Source organism: Cladophialophora yegresii (genome assembly GCF_000585515.1).
Source record: "Cladophialophora yegresii CBS 114405 chromosome Unknown aczIN-supercont1.3, whole genome shotgun sequence".
NCBI lineage: Eukaryota > Fungi > Ascomycota > Eurotiomycetes > Chaetothyriales > Herpotrichiellaceae > Cladophialophora > Cladophialophora yegresii.
This window is the reverse complement of record NW_006913047.1, coordinates 2,166,046-2,185,815: the sequence shown is the minus strand read 5'-3', so window position 1 is coordinate 2,185,815 and position 19,770 is coordinate 2,166,046. Positions and strand designations below refer to the sequence as shown.

Here is a 19,770-nt window from a genome sequence, read left to right as displayed (position 1 = left end):
AAAACTACAGGGCGCCAGCGTCGAGCAAGACACTGAACTTAGGCGGCCTTGAGGTCACGATAAGGCGAACTGTTTCGTGTCAGGAGTCGCTCCATATGTCCTTCCAGTCTTTGCACCGAGCACGACTGGGGTTTTCGTCATGCATAGCTCTGCTCGACCTCAACCAGGGACTGTCCCGTTTATGGAGCGACACCGTAGCCCGTGGCACTGCAAAGTCCGCTCCATGTTGCTCGTCTTGCCTCCTTCCCCCTCTGCCGCACGACGGAGTGGGACGAAGACTATACGTACCACCAAAAGTCGATCACGTTCTGGTGTATACGGCTCGTGGCGCGGTGCAGTACCTCGTCGACCGCGTCGGATGGAGTCACGAGCGCGCGAAACCCTGCAATGCGTTGCACATCATTGATTCTGGATCTGAATTCCATTCAGCTACAGTAGATAAAACTGGGCGCCATGATTGAAACACACGACATTCTGGCTGGCCGAAATGACGCCTACCGTGAACGAGGCCGGTCAGCTGGATCTCTATCCATTCCATCCTCCATCAACCGTCGATCGACGGAGCGCTTGACCGAGGATCTGCCACTCACGACTCCGCCTCCCCCCTGCCTCTCGACGTCGTTCCAGCGCTGTACCATTCATGATTGGGATTTGCCTCGCTGGACGGACCGCCATCCTATCAGCCCTAGTCGTTCAATGCGCCCTATCTGCCCTTCGGCTGGAGTTCCAGCCTCTCGAAACCAGAAGATAATCCCTGTGCTGTGCCATCCTGGCATGCTTTCTACGGCTGGCTGGCACCCGGCGGATTTTCGACCTTCAAAATGGGAAGTAAGGGTGTGACCGGTCCCTATCATAATCCCCATAATCCTCTGGTGCACTAAATCTTTGCCCGCACCGCCTTGACCAGAAGACACTCGTGGCGTACCAGGCGTAGTTGTCGGGGTTGTAAATACCCTTGTATCTCACACCGTCGTTGTCCAAGGGTTCCAGCTGGTTGATCCGCATGGCATTCCAGCCGCCGTAGGCGTTCTCGGGGTAGCCCTCGACTTCGTCCCTGTCCAGATCGGGCTGAAAATCGAGTATCTGATGCGGGATTGTCTCGCCCCAAGCATTTTGGTACTCGAACGGGATCATCCTTGCGTAGTTGGGCACATCTGCAAACAGACCGGGGTAGTGGAAGAACTCGTGCAACATGTTCCGCCCGGTGGTGTCCATCCAGTTATTATCCCGGTAGTCGAAGTCTCTGCAGCCGCCGTACCCGAATTTGTATTGCCTTCCATTGCTCTGATCCATGAGCCAGTCTAGTGCCCAGTCTGGTGGGTGTAGCAAGTCGTTAAGCATGGGTAAATCTAGGTAGACCTTTCTGCAGAAGGATAATAGGCCGACACTGCCCCCGGATTTCACTTCAATGAAAGCAAACCTCTCTGCATCTTCTTCGAGGTCATCCTCACAGCCTCGGTCTACGACGCCGGGACCATCGTCCTCGGGCAACAAATCTGGATGGTTCCCCAAGAAATGAATGGACAACCCTGCGAACCGCGGATTGAAACTGACAGGGTCGCTTGCAAGCCGTTCGAGCGCGGCCCGGTCGGTGAGGTCCAGGTCGAATGGCACGTTGGCTATCGCTCGGAACATGTTCTTGGCAAACTCGGCTTCGGTAGGATCGAAGTAGCGCAGGAATGTCTGTGTGTGACTCTGTTAGTGCGCGTCGCGGCACGAGAAACCTCAGCGCTCGACACTACCACCTGTGTCCTTTAACGGTGACTCACTGAATCGCGGTAGGGTTCGCATGGCCAGTACATCACAGCTTGCTTTGCCAGGAACACTGCGTGCTGAATCGTGTATGCAAAGTATGAGATCTGGTCGTCGTTAAGGGGCTGCGCAGAGGTCCAAGTGTACCGTGGCATGTTTGGCCAGGAAGGCACCATGGTGCCAATAGTGTTGACAAGAAGATGCAAAGAAATGAGCGTCAGCCACAGCTGGGTCGAAACGAGTGCCGCCATCCTGAAGCGATCGTATGTGTTTCTGAGTAGAGACCGACACGGAAGATGAGGACAAACGCTCGCACAGAGATCAGAGAGACAGCAAGAGTTTGAGGTCGGCCTCCAGTTTGTGCTGAAAGAATGTGCGCCATCGGAGGAAATCCACCTTCGTGGTCGCATAAAGGCGCCAAGCTTGGTATCCTTCACTCTCACAGGATCAACACTTCACTGTCGCCGGTACGGGTGGTCGCTCCGATAGCACAGACATGGACCCGAGAGCCAAGTGTAAACCTAGCGGGTGACAATTCGTAAAATGAAAACGAAGTACAGTAAGAGCGAGGATCATGTAATGTTGATGACAGCACTCTTTATACCTAGACGTGGCAGTTTCACTTCCTGGAGCCCCTCCTGTCCATATTTTGTGTAGGGGCCGTGAAGTTCGACATATTCATTGATCCGAGAAGGCTTTGCCGTGGATATTGGAAGCATGGCATCATTCAAGGAGTTATTACGCAGGTGAATTGTTGCAGTTACCTCGTGGCCGGTTCAATGAGTTTGTCAAGTCATCGAGTCGGCATGATATTTGACGGTGGTGAATTGATGTTCAAATAGGTACGAACATGTGTATTCACCAACCGTCAGATGTAATTCGGGCTGAATGTGGCTTCGAATGGGATGCCTGTCCACGCATCCCGGCGGTGGCATTACATGCTTGGCACAACCCTTCAGAGTCACTGGCACCGCCCGATCGTCCCCAATTGCGCGTGAAGTCCATGGATCCAAGAGATCTATGCGATGGACTCCTGCGAGATTGCGTCAGGCAAATTGAGGTGAGAATGAGCAGGCACCCAGCAGGCAATCGCGATATTGTTCTAGACAAACTGGCTAAACAAGCCAAGCATGAGGTTCACGTCGCTTGGACCTCACTTGCACCTCATGTCCACCTTTCGAGACCTACGTACGGAGTATTCCGCGGCCACTGCTCTACGGGGTACATCGACTCGCAGTTATCCATCCATCAGGGTCCAGCTGCATTCTCACCAATACGAGAACATCCCGATGACCTGTTCGCTCTACATGCTGCTCCCTCCGTCCGATCCACGAACCAGGCTGCCGATGCGGCCGAGCCGACCGCCCCGCTCAAGGCCTGCCACAAAGCTGACTAAGCCCCAATGTAGGCTAGGAAGTGGACTGCGATGAACCCGACCTAAAGGTAACCCCTGTCTCACTTGATAGAGGCTCTGTGCTTTGCTTCTGTGCAATCCTCGCATCTAGCCATCGCTTGTAACATCTCTTACACGACACGTCATGGCGGACACCCAACCATGCATTCTGTACTACGACCACAGATCCATATGCTCCTCTATGGTTCGGTATACGTTAGCAAATGCAACTAGTACGTCCAAGGGCTTATTGCCTCTGTCTTTCGAACTCCACCCGATCGACATCGTCAAGGGTGAGCAGCTTTCTGAGCAGTATCTGTGCGAAATCAACCGGAAAGGGCAGGTCAGTGCGTTGATTGCAATCAGTTGAAGGAGCGAGCAGCCAAGGCTCTTTGTGCTCATACTCACGCAGGTGCCCGTTCTACTCAGTCCGGGCTTCCTCGATCGGCCCATCACAGACAGTCTTGAAATCACGCTGTGGCTGTGCGAACGGTACCCGGAACTGAGACCAGCGGAACATGCCGAGGAGATCGAAAATTTGCTCCGCAAGTTACATGCCATCAACTTCTTTTCCATCTCTATGAGGGACTGCCCACAGAGGGCGAGCATGCAGGAACAGGCGATCCAAGCCCAAATGAATGTGCCGGGCTTGTCTGACAGGCACAAGAAAGCCCTGGAATATAAGTTGGGAGTGTGAGTAAAGCGCGTTTGAGCAGCACAGGTCATTGACTCGATTTCAGGAACCGGGCAGAAAAAGTTGACGGGGTAAAACCGGAGGTGATCCAGGCGGAGATCGAGCGTACCGGTGCTCTACTCCTTGAGATTGACAACACCAGAAACGCAAACAACACGACGAACATGGAGGATGCATGGGTATTCGGGACTGCTGCGCCAACGGCGCTGGATACCACCTTGATGTGTCTCGTGGCTAGAATGATGGACGTCGATCTGGCCGACGTGGTCCCCGCGGCCCTGCTGCAGTTGACACAAAAGTGGAGGAACACGCCGCAGTTCAAGGACATTTGGACGTCTTTGTAGCATGTAGGCGGTGAATCTCCAGCGAGCATGCATCTGGAGGATCCCATGCCATTTTGAGCGACGTTCCAATAGCGCTGTCTGGACTTCAAGATATTGATGGGTGATAGAACGGTTGGATGAGCACGAGGAGCGATGATCGGATACACGCGGGCTGGCCGCTTCCCCGCACGAAGTCGTCGTCTTGCTCTCCAGCCGCCCCCCAGTCTGGCCCCTTGTTCCTAGAGCCTCGTTATGTAATCACAATAATTACTTCGCGTAGCTGGACGCATGAGAACCAGGGCATATTCAACCACGATCCATGAACGGTAGCCCGTACTGTCAAGGTTATAAGACTGGCCGGCGGCATCATGTCTTTCGAAGCTCGCCTGACCCGCAATCCGAGCGCAACATAACTACAACGCTCCTACACGGTACTGCGTCCCCAGCACTTGTTTCCTCCACATCAGCCTCATGCGTTGCCCCGCGCCCATTCCGCACCCTCTTTCCCAAAATTTGTAAGCGCGGCGTCATTGCATTGCACAAGTGCTCCAGATCCAAACGGACATCGATGTTATTGTACGTACATACCTTGCATTGTACGGAGGACGCTCCGCTATGTAAGACAGAGCTCAAGCTCCAGCTCAGTTCACACCACAGACCTGGTCTTTAAGCTTTCCAAGACTCTTAAACTGATCTGATTTGGTTTGATTTCGATCCGATTCGATTGACTTTGGTCTACGGAGTACTTTGCCCAGCAGCCCAAGACACACACACACTCACACACGCCATAGCGCATCACGCATCAAGACATCAATAAAGGGTACAATGCCGACGCCGGGCCGCAAGACCGTCCTCGTCACAGGCGCGACAGGAAATCAAGGTACGCAGGCTCTAGAGACGCTCAGGACCTCCTCGTCTCGTGTTGTCTCGAAAACACTACCCCATACCTAGTCATAGGTTGTGTCCCGGCGGGTACCAGGCCAGCCAAGACCTATGCTAACATCACGACCACATCGACACACACAGGTGGTTCGGTCGCGAAACTCCTCCTGCAATACCCTGACGAGTACGTCGTGCGAGCACTCACGCGGAACCCGGACTCCGTACCAGCGAGGAAACTCTCCGCGTTGGGCGCACACGTCGTGCAGGGCGACTTGACGGATCCTTCGACCCTGGATGGTGCATTTCAGGATTGTTGGGGCGCGTTTGTGGTGACGAACTTTTATGATGCGGTGAGTAGATGAGTGGGTGAGCCGCTGCATGGTTCCCACATGATGACCGGGCTTGCCGGAAACGGCACATGAGTACAATGCAAAGGGAAATACTGTCGATGTCAGGTTGGGATTCGTAGTGGGGGGGCAGGCTTGAACCTGGAACTGACCTGCTGGCTGACTGCCTGACTAACCGAGGTCACTGGCTGACCCTACCTGCTTGAGCGTCACAGAAAATCCAAAACGATCCCTCCAGCGAAGAACAACAAGGCCGAAACGCCGCTTTGGCGGCCCAGCGCGCGGGCGTCTCGTGCTTCATCTGGTCGACACTCCCCTCCTCGGTCGCGATTTCGGGCGGCCAAGTCAAATGCGAGATCTACGAGGGCAAGTACCGTGTCGACGCATTCATTCGGGACGAATTGCAGCTCGAGTCCGCCGTGTTTGTGTATACGGGGAATTTCTACGAGAATATGGTGCTGAGAGGGCATGTCGTGAGAACCGAGGACGGGAAGGGCATCGAGTTTCGGCAGCCCGTGATCCAGGAGACCACGAAGCGTGAGTTAACGCATCCCGCTCCTGCCTGCGTGCGAGGCCGGTTCTATGTGTGCGGCGCGTGCTAATCCCGGGCCGCGCAGTGCATATGGTGTGGGTGGAGAAAGACCTCGCGGGGGTTGCGAAGGCGGTGTTTGACAACTGGGAAGAACGCAAGGAGGAGTTGAGATGGCGACATCTCTATGCGATGGATGCGGTCCACACGCCGCGGGAAATTTGTGAGGTGGTACATCGAGGTAAGTGGCTGGAAGAGTGACAGTGGGTCGATGGACGCTAACAGGGTGGAAAGTTACGGGGCTGCCGACGAAATATGTTGTCCTGCCCACTACTGGCAATGCGGAGAGGGATATCATGTTCAATCTGTACAACAAGACGGGAACTTACCCTGGAGTGGTTCTCCCGGACAAGCACGTGCTGGATCTGGGAGTCAAACTGCATAGCTTAGAGGAATTTGTAAAGGAAAGGCTGGTGCCGCATTTGGGCCTTGACTGATCCGAGATTCGATGCACAAGGGCGCCCGAGGTGAAAGATCCATTGTGCTATAGAGAGCTAGATGGAGGAGGCTTCTGAGCAAAGTACTTTTGATATCTCAGACACGATGAAGACTGAGTGCCATGTGGCCCACCCTCCAGTTCGAGTATTGGCAACCGACGTCATGCGTGAAGAAAGTACATGATGCTTTGATCGTGTAGACGTCCGAGGAAGTCACCCTTCGTAGAGTGATGGACTGTCGAGGACATCTTCATGATGCGGAAGGTGCTACAGGCTGAGACGTCTACACTGGGCGGAACATTGAATGGCCATAACGGTTGTCGACGATGCTTCCAGACGGCCTGCTCACTTGGAGCATCCTGCAAATCCTTCTTGCACACTCTGGAAAAATAGCTGCTGATAGCGTACCATGCGTAGTTGTCGGCATTGTAGATTGGCAGAAACAGCCGTCCGTCCTGATCTCTGGGGGGCCTCTTGCTGATAGACATGGTGTTGTAGGCCCCATAACCATTTCTTGGATAAGGTCCCATCCAGTCGCTGATCCAATGCGCTGACGCTACGCTGCTGAACGGGATCATGGCATCGTAATTGGGAACGTCGGCAAAGAGGCCAGGGAAGTGCAACAGCTCGTGCAGGAGTACGGCGCCGGCGCTGTCCAGATAGTCACTGTCGGTGTCTCCGAGGTTCTCACAACCGTACCCATCATAGAATTGTGCTCTACGGGACTGGTCTTTGCTTGGATCTATTGCCCAAGCAGGAGGTTTCGTCACGTCCTGAAGCATTGGGATGGTCGAGAACGTTTTCTTACACACCGATATCAGTGCCTCGGCCCCACCAAGTACAGGATTCGAGTGTGCCTGCCACCCCACAGGATCGGCACACAGTAATGAGCCTGGCGGGAGATTGCCGCCGTATAATGCGGGGAGCCCAGGATGGTCTCCTAGAAAAAAGATGGACAATTTGTTGTACTTGGGATGGTATGAAAGCGGTTCAGCTGCCAGCTGCGCTAGGGCGTTTTTGTCTGTGAGATCCAGGTCCAGAGGGATATTGGCGATGGTTCTGAAGATGTCTTTCACAAAACGTGCATTTTCTGGGCGGAAATAGCGCAGGAAAGTCTGTTCCATTGTCAGTAGTCAACTTTGTGGACACGGCAAGCAGAGTCAATCTGGCTGGCGCCCAGGAGCAAGGTAGTCAGTCACCTTGTCAGTTGTCGGATCGCAGGGCCAGTACATTGCAGCGTGTTTCGCCAGGAAGATGGCATCTTGGAAAGTCTGATAGAAAAGGGCAACTTGTGCACTTGGAAGCTGTGGTCCGCCAATGGCTGGAAAATTCGGAGGGCGGATTAGGCCCTCTCGCGCTGATACGGCGGTGAGGCCAAGGAGTAAAGACACGAATACAACCAGCGACGTCTTGAGGAATGCGATAATAGCCATGTCGCCGGGAGCTGGCACAGAGCCAATGCCTTACTGAATCGAGTGTGCGCGATTGACGATCAGAGCTGGTGGCCGCGTATATAGTCGTCAAGAAATTCTGCGGTCAGCTGTGCATTCACCATCGGGTCGTGATTCGGCTGCTGGTGACATGTTGTCTGGCCCGAGTCTTCCTTGAGAACAGTGTGTTACATCTTGCACATGTTCCAGATGTCACGAGTGACAATCCCTTCACGCTGCTGTTGTAGGTGAATTGGAGCTCAAATGCACCAAGTAGTCCAAGGATTAGACTGAGCCAAACAATCAAGCAGGACAAATACAGGACCGGCCTGTGTTAGTAGCCAGCTCGGGAGGTTTGACAGCATTGCTGTGGCAATCGGGCTCTGTGAAAGCTTCGTGTGGAGGATGGCGTTGTTCTATGCCAAGGAGTGGTCAAGTCGTTACTCTGTACACCAGGAGAGACTTCAAAGGGGCTGAAAGTTGATGGTCGTGGTACCTGTTCTACATTGAGCATTGAGTGCTTTATAGCACAGTTGTGCTCTAGCCCAGAGCCCAGTGTGTCGACTCAAGGAGGATCGATGGGGAGTATGCTCGTCGTTGCTTCCGCGTCGTGTGGAGACTGCCACGCTTCAAACCGCAATCTCCGCCACGACGATGACATAATGCATCCAAGCATCCAAGCATCAGATTCAGGCCCATTCTCCGTACAGACGCGGATGAAGTCAGTCCTTTTGTGCTGAATTATCCCTCCCATCCACGGCTTCTTCGGCCGAGAAGGGAAATGTCCCATATCTCATAATCAGCTACTATTCATCTCCCGCTCGCTGTACATACATGCGACGTTGCTGCTGTCAGCGGTCGCTGCCTCAATCCGTCTTCCTCCCCTCCGCAGCGCAAAGAGGGGCGCCATCATTCTCCCGCGGGTTCCGGTCGCCGGGCCCTCTACGTGTAAAGACTCATTCCCGGCGTACTGCACCTTTTCGTGCCAAAGGCCCTGTCGGACCTCCCTTAGTCCCATTTGAGGCATCTGTCTCCTCGTATATCATCCTCTTTGCGGTCGCTTGCGGAGGTGCCATCCTTTTCGAGTACTTGCGACCTCGAGGGGCACACGACAGCACCGATCACGTTTTAAAAGCCCAAATCGTCGAAACTCTCGCGCTCGAAACCGACGACCCTTTCCGCCTCGATATGCCTGCGCCCCCTGGCCATCTGGGCAATCTGACGCCCGAACAGGAAGCCAAACTGCGTGAGTTTTGGACGGCTACACTGCGAGTGTTTGGTGTGGAAGACGCACAACACGCAGCTGGGACAGAGACGCCGCAGACCGAAGACGCGGTGTCAGAGATCGATGTCAAGGATAAAGAGAAGGCCAAGAAGCGATTTGGTGTATTCAAGAGACACAAGGACAAAGAGTCGAGTAGCGGAAGGGCGACCCCGACGAAAGACCCAAGCGATCACAAGGACGCCGACGACAAGTATGGTCAGGCCAAAGAGTTTCAGGAGATCCTGTCTACACAGACGCCCGAGTCTTTGCGCGCTGCCTTCTGGAGCATGGTGAAGGCCGACCATCCAGATGCGCTGTTGCTACGGTTCCTAAGAGCACGGAAATGGGACGTTGAAAAGGCACTAGTCATGCTGGTGTCAACGATGCGGTGGAGAAGTCAAGAGCAACACGTCGATGACGACGTCGTACTGCGCGGCGAAGGAGGCGCGCTCGAGGATTCAAAATCTGATGACCCAGCCGTCAAGAAGGAGGGACAAGATTTTCTGGCGCAGTTAAGACTGGGCAAGAGTTTTCTGCACGGGACCGATAAAGAGGGGAGGCCGTTATGTTTCGTCCGGGTCCGATTGCATAAAGGAGGCGAGCAGACAGAGCGCTCTCTGGAACGATATACGGTTTATGTGATTGAGACGACTCGGCTCGCTCTGAGGCCGCCTGTTGAGACCGCTGTGAGTTGTCCCCCTCACAGCCGTGCGCAGTCGAACACCCTTGCTGACAGCCCTTCCAGTGTATAGTTTTCGACATGACGAATTTCACCATGGCCAACATGGATTATACCCCTGTCAAGTTCATGATCAAGATTTTCGAAGCCAACTACCCGGAATCGCTCGGTGCCGTGCTGGTCCACAAGTCGCCGTGGATATTCCAAGGCATCTGGAAGATCATCCGCGGCTGGCTCGACCCCGTGGTAGCGGGCAAAGTGCATTTTACGTCCAATGTGGACGATCTCGAGAAATTTATCCCGCGGTCGCGGATCATCAAGGAATTAGACGGCGACGAGAACTGGGAATACAAGTACATCGAACCCGTCCCGGGCGAGAACGACACAATGAAGGAGGAAGAGCCACGGAAGGCTGTTGAAGCCGAGCGAGACGCCGAAGTGCGCGAGTATCAGCGGATGACCTTCGAGTGGATATCCAAAGGCACAGGCCGGGAGGCCGAGAAACTCAAGGAGGAGAGGCATACCTTGGCGAGGAAGCTGAACGACAACTATTGGAAGCTCGACAAATATGTGCGTGCAAGGACGTACTACGACCGAACCGGCATGATCGGGCCAGACGGGACCATCAACTTTTACCCGCCCACTGCATCTGCAGGGTCGTCCAACGTGCCGAAGATTGCAACCAGTGCGGATGATGTCGACTAAGTCTCTCTGTCGGTGTGTCGGTTGACCGGGAACCACACCTGAGATTGCGTCCCCCTGTTCGGGATGTGCTTTTGCTTTTTGCCTGTTAAAGGGCTGCAGAGCGCCAAAAGCAACAAGACATACAGTACCCCACGGCCGGGCCAAAGGGTCCGATGGTCCAGCTCCAAGCCATATGCAAGGGTACAGTAGGTGGGTATGTACATAGCCATACCTTTTAGACAAAACCATATGTCTACTCCTAAGATCCATGCCAGATGGTGCTGTTGTACGAGCTTCTCCCAGACTATCTACCCCTTGGTCATGTTGTGTGCTGCCTGTTCAACGTCTGGAAAGGTAAGTAACACTTATTGAGGGAAGCTCTTCAGCTACGGGGGGGCTAGCCCAGAGTTGTGCATCATCAACGCCGTGTCACTTGATATGTACAGTACATGTAGGACACAGCGGGAGCACAGCACACACGAAAACCGAATCTCAAACCAGTGTTGCACTGCGGCTGGACGATTGGAGGAAGTTTGTCGATCTCCCCCTGCCTGCTCTGCCTATTGTTGCCCACGTCTCTCCTCGCCTGGAAGGGATAATGATTCTCCCCAACCTGCCCTCCACAAAGAATGTAAGTGACTCCATTAAGTCATACGTAGCAGGTGGCGCAGGTCCCGGCAAAGGCACGTACTGCTTCCAGATTCAGGAAGTTCTTATGGCGCGGGCTTTCTCTTCTCGTCCTTAACCGGGGTTCCCACCCGCCGCGTTACCATGTACTGTGCATGTAGATGGCTTCGCGTGATCATACACAGTATTGCCCTTCGACTTATGTGAGAGCTTGCCATGATGAGCTAAGCCCACGATACTGTAGCAGTTACGGAAGCAGGAGCACGCAAGGCCAGGTCGGCTTGCATTTCCCACTAGAGAAGAGCTGGCTTCTCTATCTGGCCCATGCAGATTCTGTACGAGTATGCACCTCCATGCTCGGCGCCGGCCTGTGCGCCAGTCACTTAGCCGTAGGACCCGGGCGAGTTGCAGAATATCTCCCTTGGCCAACATGTTGGCAAAGCGAGGCTGCCGGGGATTGCATTGTGCAGACATGGACATCGTCATCGTGTCTCGCAACGGGACGGACAACGCAGATGCACAGGGTAACCTCTCATCCGATATTGCATACGAAAGTCCTGTAGCTCATGACTTTGAGCATCGAGCCTTGGTTGATAAGGGGGTCCCGCCCAGGTTAGTCCGCGGTTGATACGACCTTGATGTGCTTCGGTTAGGCCGTTAAGGGAATTCTCCATCACCAGCTTTTCTCGGAGACTTCCCCTGCAGAGATCAATGCTGAACCCGACCAAGCTTCGTCACGACAAGCCTGGGTCCGAGAACGTGATGGTGTCATCTCCTGTGGCACAGCGTCTCCGGTGATATTCTTTGACCCCCAAACTCTGCAGTGCCGATATCCAGGAATGGGCCGGTCTAGACCGTCACGAAACAAGCCATGACATGTCCCAAGTAATGCCTCGCCGCTCCACTTTCAGCTGACGCGCATTGGCGCTCCCCAATCAAGTGGCCTTGCCGGAACATTGATGGAGCCTTGCTTCTGGAAAGTCGCTTCACGTCCCTCAACCCTTTGCACGGGTGGGAGCAGAATACTCCGTATGCAACCCTCCGTTCTCAAAGGAATGCCGTCATGCACTCTTACGTCGGCGCCGTGTTCTTGTGCTTCCCCAGAGATGCCCACCGAATCGGCTGCACATACTGTGTACTCACTCGCACGGCTGACCGACGCTCTACCGCAAGGCCCGTTCATGCGCCCGTGTTCTTCTGCTGCGTCGGCCAGTGCCACAGCACGCTTGCCATCTGTGGTTACTGCCGTGGCCGGTGTGGGTTTGAAAGGGCTGCAAGCGAGTCGAAGCAACGACGCCAGGACAGGGTGCGCCTGGGTTACGCTGATCCCTTGCCCTTACGGAAAGTCGTGCAGCGCCGGGTCTGATCTTTGTTCCGGCCTCGCAACCGCGATTGCCCCAACGCAGTCGTGTTTAGACGGCTGACCATTGGATACACGGTTCTGCAGAGGTAAGTCGAGCTCGTGCAAAGTGGGCCCCAAAGGGGAAACCCATAGGAGGGGATTCTGTGTGAAGAGCTATCCTGGCCAGGCTTTCGGGTATCGTTGCAAACGGAGACAGGCGCACAAGCTGGCTATGATTCGACCGAACGCTTCTCGCTGATCCCCAATCTGCTGCTATATCTCAGACGCCCGCAAAGGGATGTGACTGATATCTTATAGTGCTCTTCTTCACGCATCATCGATTATATCCCACCCCACTGACCACGAAGAGGGAAGGAGACGACCCAACGTTGATCAAGACATCAGCAGCCATGCCTCAAGAAGTCACCCACCAAGAGCTCTCTCCTCAAGATTCCACCTTCATGTTCATCCACGCCCTTCAAGAACAATTGGCCAAGTCTGATTTCGTGAGCGGCATCAACAAATCCAGGGACTTACCTGCACCGGCTTCCTCCTCGTCACAACCGTCACAAAACTCCTCAGCCCGGTATCCGGCATCTTCGTCGACGCAGACGAATTCGAAGCGACTTCCTCCTTCGGTCTCGTCTTCATCTTCAGGAAGCAGACCATCCGGCATTGCAAAATGGACCGATCCCGATGCTCCGGGGGCAAGGATAACGAGGCTCAAACCTCCGAAGCAGACAAAATAACACGCACCAAATGACTGCCCTTCCACAACAACAGTTTCCCACTTCTCACATGGGAGCGGCAACCAGCCCAACCTTGGTCCGGTTCAACATGCAATGCGCCGGTAGCCGGTATAACAGAATTTTCCGAGTCATCCGCCCACTTGAGCAGAGTCATGTCGGACACAGGTTGATCTGTAAGCACGATCCATACGTCGTTGGAAGGTGTTTCACACTGGAAGGTGCCTCACCCTGTTGTTCGCGTTTCGGAGCTCAACGCGAGCTCCTTATAACGGAAATCGAGAGTCAACTCTTCGGCAGTAGACGAGAACGCCGGGATAAGACGTGTTGGCTCAGCACCGGCGTCTATGTCTTCTCGTGCCCACTAGATGGCCGGACGCTATGGGCGGTCGATCATCGCTGTTGCTGCCGCAGCTCCATCCGTCAGGTCGGTGCATGTGTGTCTCCTGACGGGGCACGAGGCACGAGGACGCCACGAAACGTACCTACCTACATAGCATAACTGTGGCTGGTTGAGCCTTTTTTTCGTAGAGATTTTCCCCCTTGATAGGTAGTCATACTCACATGGGTACTACCATCGGGCACTGTACACTGAGTCATTCTATACCGCCGTTCATCTCATGCTCAACGTATCCTCCCTGCCATCTTTGCTATTTGTTCGTCTGTCCGTCTACATCTTCGCCTTGACGTCCTCAAACAATTTCTTTAATTCACCCATATCCATCTTCTGCGCGGGCCATCCGATACCCAACCCTTCCGTCTCATTCGGCTTCGGGATCAAATGGAAGTGCACGTGGTCGACCTCCTGATGCGCCAGCCGCCCGTTGTTCTGTAGGACGTTATAGTTCTCGGCCCCCGTCGCGACGGCGATCTTCTTGAGCACGTGCAGGATATCGATCAGCGAGTCGTCGGGGATGTCGGTCAATTTCTCGCCGTGGTGTTTGGGGATGACGAGCTTTGCAAACAAGACAAAGTCAGCATGTTCAACACACATCGACACCCATGCTCATGCGCATAGAGGAGGGGATAGGGAGCGGAGGACACGAAGGAGGCAGGCGCAGCGGGCGGGCAAGGCGTACGGCATGTCCTTTACTCAGCGGCTGGATGTCCATGAAGGCGAGGACCTTGTCGTTCTCGAAGAGCTTGAACGAGGGGATATCTCCTGGAGTGTGTGCCCATCAGTCAATGAGATCCCTGTGTCCGTGTACCATGTCTCTCTTGATCCTGGGTCTTTTGGAGCCCAGCAATGGGAATGGCATGGCCGGTCGATTTCCGAGCGGGAACTCTATTCTCTCGTACCTTTGACGATCTTGCAGAAGATACAGGCTGCCATCTTGCTCATTTCTCTCTTGCAAAGACCGTGGCTGCGTAGGTGGGGGAAGAATACGCGAAGGTGTCGAGTGAAGACATGGAAACGCCGAGCTGCGCCATAATACGAGACAGAAAGCTGGGTGGAAATGCGGGGAGCGTCCTGAGCAAACGTGGGGTGTTGCACGTGACAACAAGTTACTCGTTATATTTTGCAAAACCAGAAGTTCGAGTTGGAGTGGGACGAGCTATTGCAGAATCCATTTCTTGCCTTTTACCAGAGATGGCCGTGGCTACGCCCAATATACTCCATTTATCAATCTTTGGAATAACATAATCATGTCTGCCTAGCAGCATTTTTCTTTTTGCCCGACGTCTAGTGATCTGATTCTGGGCATATGTTCGACTTGAAAGTCTCACTTTTTGTCTCCGGTGACATGATGGAAAACATATATCATGTCTTGGCACATGTACTGTTGTGTCCCACAGCGTTCCGCCTTTTAGCAGTACATGGTAGATGCAGTCTAATATTCCTACATATTCAAGCAAGCTAAGGATAATCTGCGATACCATTAGATACTTCATATGTGTAAAGTACAGACTCCCGAGTCGACTCGGTCACTTCGAACACCAAATGCCTGTGAGCTGGATTCTTCAAGTGTCAAGATCGAAAGGCTCCCACGACGGCTTGTGCCAATCTCCTTCCAAACATTTGATTTGACCTGGCGGCCTTTCCTGCCAAACAATGCGGTTCGGCTCCATGGGTCCCTCTTCGACCACCTCCGAAACCCACCCGTGTGCGTCCTTCGCTATCCTCGAGTCTACGACTGAGTACCCAATATTGACACCTGGGATCACTGCGATCTTGCCATAACCAAGTCTCCAGAGGTCTTTTGCCAGGTGGACCGGCTCCCCGAGATGGCATTCGCCCTGCATCTCCGTTCTGAACCATATCCTTCCATCCATGAACGGGCTGGCAGCTATCGCCGCGGCACCATTCCAACAGGAAAAGACCTGCAATGGTTGGCCGAGCGAGTACCGTAACTTGCTGGTCTCATGGTCCCAGAACAGATTCTTGGAGAAATCCCAAGACGTGCTTTGCGGCACCTCAAAGAACGTCTCGCCATTCATCTGTCTTCCGATCCACGAATCGTAGAAGGTGCCGCCTTGTCCGTCATCCAAGTTGTACCAATCCATTCCGCAGGTCATGTCAGCGCCAAGGAGCGCTCGCTGCAGGATGAGTTCCAGAATGTCTTCGACACATGGTGCAATGTCATTCAAGAAGATGATCGTGGTCGACAAGTCGAACTGATCCGGGTGTCGGGTTAGTGGTCCGAGCGCCAAGTTCCTCAGCTCAGCAAGAGTCGAGATACGTTCCATGCCGTTTCCGCCAGGCTGCAACTCATTGCAAGACAGGAAGTAAGAGACACCGAGGTGCTCCATCTCCTTCACCAGGCTCTTCAAGATCTCAAATGTGCCATCTGTTGATCGTCCCTCCACGACTGAGATGACACAATGGTCAGGCCCGAGGAAGCGGACCGCCTCAACAATGGCACCGAGAAGCTGCGGGATGATATGGGCAGACTGGTGAAGGTTCATTGCGAAAAAGTAACTTCGCTTACTCGAAGGGAGAGGATGCCGTAACGTCGAGTATCTCGTTGAGTTCAGTGGAGAACATTTGAGCCGTGGAAGACCATTCTCGCCGGAGCTCATGACTGAATGGAGATAGTCATCTACTTTGCTGCGGAAACCGTCCTCAACCGACCTCCCGTCACAGTCGACCTGCAGGATCTGGGGTACTGTGCTCGGAGGAGAAGCCCAGGTAGAAGTAAGGAGGTTAATCGTTTCTGCATGAAGCAGCCCAGGCTTCATGTGCGGCGTCGGCGTCGGCGTGAGTCGGGCAGTGTTCTCGGACTGTTTAGGAGTGGGATGATGTGGCGTTGGGGTAAGGAGAGGTAGTTGGGAAGAAGACCCGTTTGAGGAGTGGTATGAGAAGCTTGGGTCGGTTGGGCTTCTGGACGCCGAGAGTGTGCCATTTGAGAGAGATTGAAGGCTGTCTAACACTCTGTCGATGAGGGGCTGCTCATGGAACTGCTGAACTTCAAAGAGAATAAGGAGAATGAAGAGGAGGAGGGTCTGCCCCAGTGAAACAGCAAATTTCCTCATGGTGGATTCTTTGCGAGAGAACGAAGGAGCAAGAGATGAAGAATGGGCTGGTGAATCACCCTTGCTTTATATACTTCGAGTGAGTCGGCCCAACGGTAACAGAACAGACAGGAAAGAGCGGCCAAGAAGTATATCCTGCCCACACATGAATTATCACCCGTGGCAGGAATGTTCTAAAGCCCAAATTGAAAATATTACTGGGCGACTTAAGGAGCACACAAATCCTGAAGATGCGAGTGGGCATAAGACTACAGCTATGGAATGGCAAAGTTCCTACTCCCTTCACCAAGCCCTCGACACTGCTCTCTACCAGGGATGACAGTACTATCGCTCAGCGGGAGCACGCCAACACTTCGCACATGGCGACTAGTCCACAATCAAACCCGCTGCCCCTGAAGCTCTGCTAACCCGCAATGTTCTGGGTTTTATCAATACGTTGAACGACGCCAAACCGCATGTTGCCTGCATCGAACACCTACCAATGTCAGTTGCGCGCTCAAACGATCACATTACACGTACCGCATAGACACATTTCAAGAAGGTATCGCCGAAGATATTGTATTTCGAATTGCCACGACCTTGAATGCCGCCGTAGATCATTCCTGTCTTCTTAACAGGTGTGAAACCCAGGTGTTCCTTTTCAATTATGATCTCTGTTTGACCAACAGCCAAAACAACTGTGGGCATCTTGTCGGCGGGCGTGCTGGCCGGGAAAACCCAGCCTCCTTCCTGTGCGTCGTATCTGGCCCCTGGAATGGTAGAATAGATCTCCGCGACCAGCTTGTCTTCAAGGACTACCAGGGTGGTCCCGGTGTCCACAATCGCGGTATTGTCCGCCAACACAGTCTTGTTCCCATTGACCGTGATGAACTCGGAGTCAATCTGCCAGAACCCCTTGGTGTTGTTGACAGGAGTATAGCTGATTTGCTTACCCGTGGCTTTCACCACGTCTTGGTCGATCTGGCCGAACGTGAAGAATGACATACCCTGGTCTGGATCACCGACGTCCTTGTAGGAGCCTAGATAGCACGTGAACAGCGCTTGGTTCCCGGGAATACCCTTTTGTGCAACCATGTTGTCAAGGGGCGTTCTCTGAGGAACAGGTTGGACCTTATTGAGTCTGCTGAATGCCAGCCCTAAGATGCCCTCATTGGCAGTTTGTATGATGAAGGAGTATGACAGGGTGTTGGCTACTTCAATCGCCTGGTTTTCAATGGTGATGTCGCCGACCTTGAGGACGTCTGCGACGACTGTGCCTGACGCTGATGAGCCATCGCCGTAGCGTGCAGACCATGTACTGCCAGTCAGGTTCGTGTAGGAAGTCGACTTGGCAAGATCATAGTATGCCGAACCGCGAGAACTGGCAAGGTCGACGGTCTGAGGCGAGAGCTGAGAGGACCAAACCTGGAATGTTTTTGCTTAGATCGTCACCAGTGAGCCAATGAAGGTCACCTTACCCAAGTGTCGGCAGAGCCAGAGTCGAAGGTCTATCAAGACTGCATCAGAACCCATGTCCCGGACATGATCCTGGGCAACATACCACTTCAAGTTGCTGAGCAGGAGTACCAATCAAGATCGGGCAGGTGTAGAATGTGTCGGTCAGCTGATCATCTGCATTGCTGTCCACACAATCAGTGATATTCAAGGCACAGGAGGACAGATGCGTACACTTCCGCGGAGGCACCAGCGGCCTGACGTTTCTTGAGCACTCCACTACTGTCACGATGGAATGGACCGGGGCGGGTTGGCGTGATTTTGTACTTGTTGTAGAGCCAGATGAGAGACTTGGTACCATCGGCGTCGTAGTTGGCCTTGCGGCGGACAGGAACCCGAATCACCGTGTGGAGAGCGCCAGCAGCGACAAAGAGAAGGTTGACGAGGATAAATTTACTGCAGACTCGGATGTCAGCTATTGTTCGGGACCCATCTGGTGTAATGCAACGGCGACGTTGGTTCCGCCTAAGTCTTTGGCGGTGTGGGAAGGCAGATATACGAACGACGCGAATCCTTGGGCGGCGAAAACCTTTGTACGAACATGGAAGAGGCCCTTACCGGAGCAGCATCTCGACCCGAAGTCGTGCGCCTTTCCAATATGACCAGCTAGTTTTAAGCTAATGGGATGATTCGAGAGCTCGGAGGGTGGCTTGTCACGGTCGCTGCAGAACGAAAGATACTGATCTTATCAATGAGTGAACTCTGAAGTGTGATGGACAGCTGTGACTGGGTAGAAACAGTCATGGAAGAAGTTTGCTGTGGGAGAAGGGCGTAAGGTACCTAGTATCGTTCTCATCTTGTTGTTTGTTCTTCGCTCTTGTCCTACATCGATAGCCGCTCTTGCCGCACCGCAGGAATCCCATTTCTTGATCTGCTTCTAGAGGAAACGGCCATGTGAGTCAATCCGTAGAGCGCGCTTTGGCATCATCACCGCGACACCAAACCCTCCATATCTCGTGCTGACGGAGTGAGTAGATTGCCTCACCGAGGTCTGCACTTGGTTCAGGCGTCATCCACATATCCAACTACGTTGATGTTGTGAGTATGCGTCGCTATCTCGAACTATGCCGTACGGGTTTCATCAGGATCGTCCCTCGTATTTTGCAGCTTGTACCAGGGTACAGAAGCATGATCAGGCGCAATCGAGCACCCTCTACCGACCTATGATGCCTGCCTCAGCCACCTTGGACGATACTCGTCGAAGTTACATGGTTACTAAGGTGGACCCAAGCTTCCTGCATATGCTTCTAGCTGTCGAGGGAATTGAAGCGTCACGTTTGTCAGGGTACATCAGCATAGCATGGCGTGTGCGTGGGTGACGGGTAAGCATCGCGCAAGAAGGCTTGTTGCATCTGGGTGTGAAAAGCGGCATTGAGCTTGCCCATGCATGAGGTGCCAGCTCAGAGGGAGGGCACCTAGACACCCACGAGATAGGGCCTGGAAGGCGTTGAATCATGGCAGCAGAATAGTCTTGTCACATTATACCTGAGTGACATGTCGTGCTTAGGTGAACGTGGGTGAACGCGGATGTCAGTCTCTTCTGACAGGTCGCGCAGGTGGAGCTGCCGGTAAATCTTCGGTGCCTCAGATTAATTTTCGCACCCGTCGACTTT

At 53.6% G+C, this 19,770-nt stretch overlaps 9 protein-coding genes across 9 annotated transcripts; 4 read left to right on the top strand and 5 right to left on the bottom strand.

Annotated features, from left to right (window-relative positions):
* Window positions 1-816: 816 nt before the first annotated feature.
* On the bottom strand, window positions 817-1,907 carry A1O7_04524 (uncharacterized protein; the record flags this gene model as incomplete). Its single annotated transcript, XM_007758535.1, has 2 exons — window positions 817-1,683; window positions 1,770-1,907. The coding sequence occupies 2 exons, from the start codon at window positions 1,905-1,907 to the stop codon at window positions 817-819; spliced, it is 1,005 nt and encodes a 334-aa protein (XP_007756725.1).
* A 1,383-nt stretch (window positions 1,908-3,290) lies between these two features.
* A1O7_04523 (uncharacterized protein) lies at window positions 3,291-4,183 on the top strand (the record flags this gene model as incomplete). Its single annotated transcript, XM_007758534.1, has 3 exons — window positions 3,291-3,488; window positions 3,558-3,838; window positions 3,886-4,183. 3 exons carry the CDS (start codon window positions 3,291-3,293, stop codon window positions 4,181-4,183), a joined length of 777 nt encoding a protein of 258 aa, XP_007756724.1.
* Window positions 4,184-4,987: 804 nt separating this feature from the next.
* A1O7_04522 (uncharacterized protein) lies at window positions 4,988-6,417 on the top strand (the record flags this gene model as incomplete). Its single annotated transcript, XM_007758533.1, has 5 exons — window positions 4,988-5,042; window positions 5,189-5,394; window positions 5,607-5,928; window positions 6,009-6,161; window positions 6,215-6,417. The coding sequence occupies 5 exons, from the start codon at window positions 4,988-4,990 to the stop codon at window positions 6,415-6,417; spliced, it is 939 nt and encodes a 312-aa protein (XP_007756723.1).
* A 161-nt stretch (window positions 6,418-6,578) lies between these two features.
* A1O7_04521 (uncharacterized protein) lies at window positions 6,579-7,541 on the bottom strand (the record flags this gene model as incomplete). The annotated part of the gene is made up of 1 exon (XM_007758532.1): window positions 6,579-7,541. One exon carries the CDS (start codon window positions 7,539-7,541, stop codon window positions 6,579-6,581), a length of 963 nt encoding a protein of 320 aa, XP_007756722.1.
* Window positions 7,542-9,035: 1,494 nt separating this feature from the next.
* Window positions 9,036-10,495, top strand: A1O7_04520 (uncharacterized protein; the record flags this gene model as incomplete). Its single annotated transcript, XM_007758531.1, has 2 exons — window positions 9,036-9,797; window positions 9,857-10,495. 2 exons carry the CDS (start codon window positions 9,036-9,038, stop codon window positions 10,493-10,495), a joined length of 1,401 nt encoding a protein of 466 aa, XP_007756721.1.
* A 2,358-nt stretch (window positions 10,496-12,853) lies between these two features.
* Window positions 12,854-13,192, top strand: A1O7_04519 (uncharacterized protein; the record flags this gene model as incomplete). The annotated part of the gene is made up of 1 exon (XM_007758530.1): window positions 12,854-13,192. The coding sequence occupies one exon, from the start codon at window positions 12,854-12,856 to the stop codon at window positions 13,190-13,192; it is 339 nt and encodes a 112-aa protein (XP_007756720.1).
* A 667-nt stretch (window positions 13,193-13,859) lies between these two features.
* On the bottom strand, window positions 13,860-14,522 carry A1O7_04518 (bis(5'-nucleosidyl)-tetraphosphatase; the record flags this gene model as incomplete). The annotated part of the gene is made up of 3 exons (XM_007758529.1): window positions 13,860-14,144; window positions 14,269-14,351; window positions 14,489-14,522. 3 exons carry the CDS (start codon window positions 14,520-14,522, stop codon window positions 13,860-13,862), a joined length of 402 nt encoding a protein of 133 aa, XP_007756719.1.
* A 629-nt stretch (window positions 14,523-15,151) lies between these two features.
* A1O7_04517 (uncharacterized protein) lies at window positions 15,152-16,096 on the bottom strand (the record flags this gene model as incomplete). Its single annotated transcript, XM_007758528.1, has 1 exon — window positions 15,152-16,096. The coding sequence occupies one exon, from the start codon at window positions 16,094-16,096 to the stop codon at window positions 15,152-15,154; it is 945 nt and encodes a 314-aa protein (XP_007756718.1).
* Window positions 16,097-17,066: 970 nt separating this feature from the next.
* On the bottom strand, window positions 17,067-18,726 carry A1O7_04516 (uncharacterized protein; the record flags this gene model as incomplete). The annotated part of the gene is made up of 6 exons (XM_007758527.1): window positions 17,067-17,138; window positions 17,183-18,067; window positions 18,121-18,150; window positions 18,204-18,282; window positions 18,332-18,553; window positions 18,716-18,726. The coding sequence occupies 6 exons, from the start codon at window positions 18,724-18,726 to the stop codon at window positions 17,067-17,069; spliced, it is 1,299 nt and encodes a 432-aa protein (XP_007756717.1).
* Window positions 18,727-19,770: the final 1,044 nt, after the last annotated feature.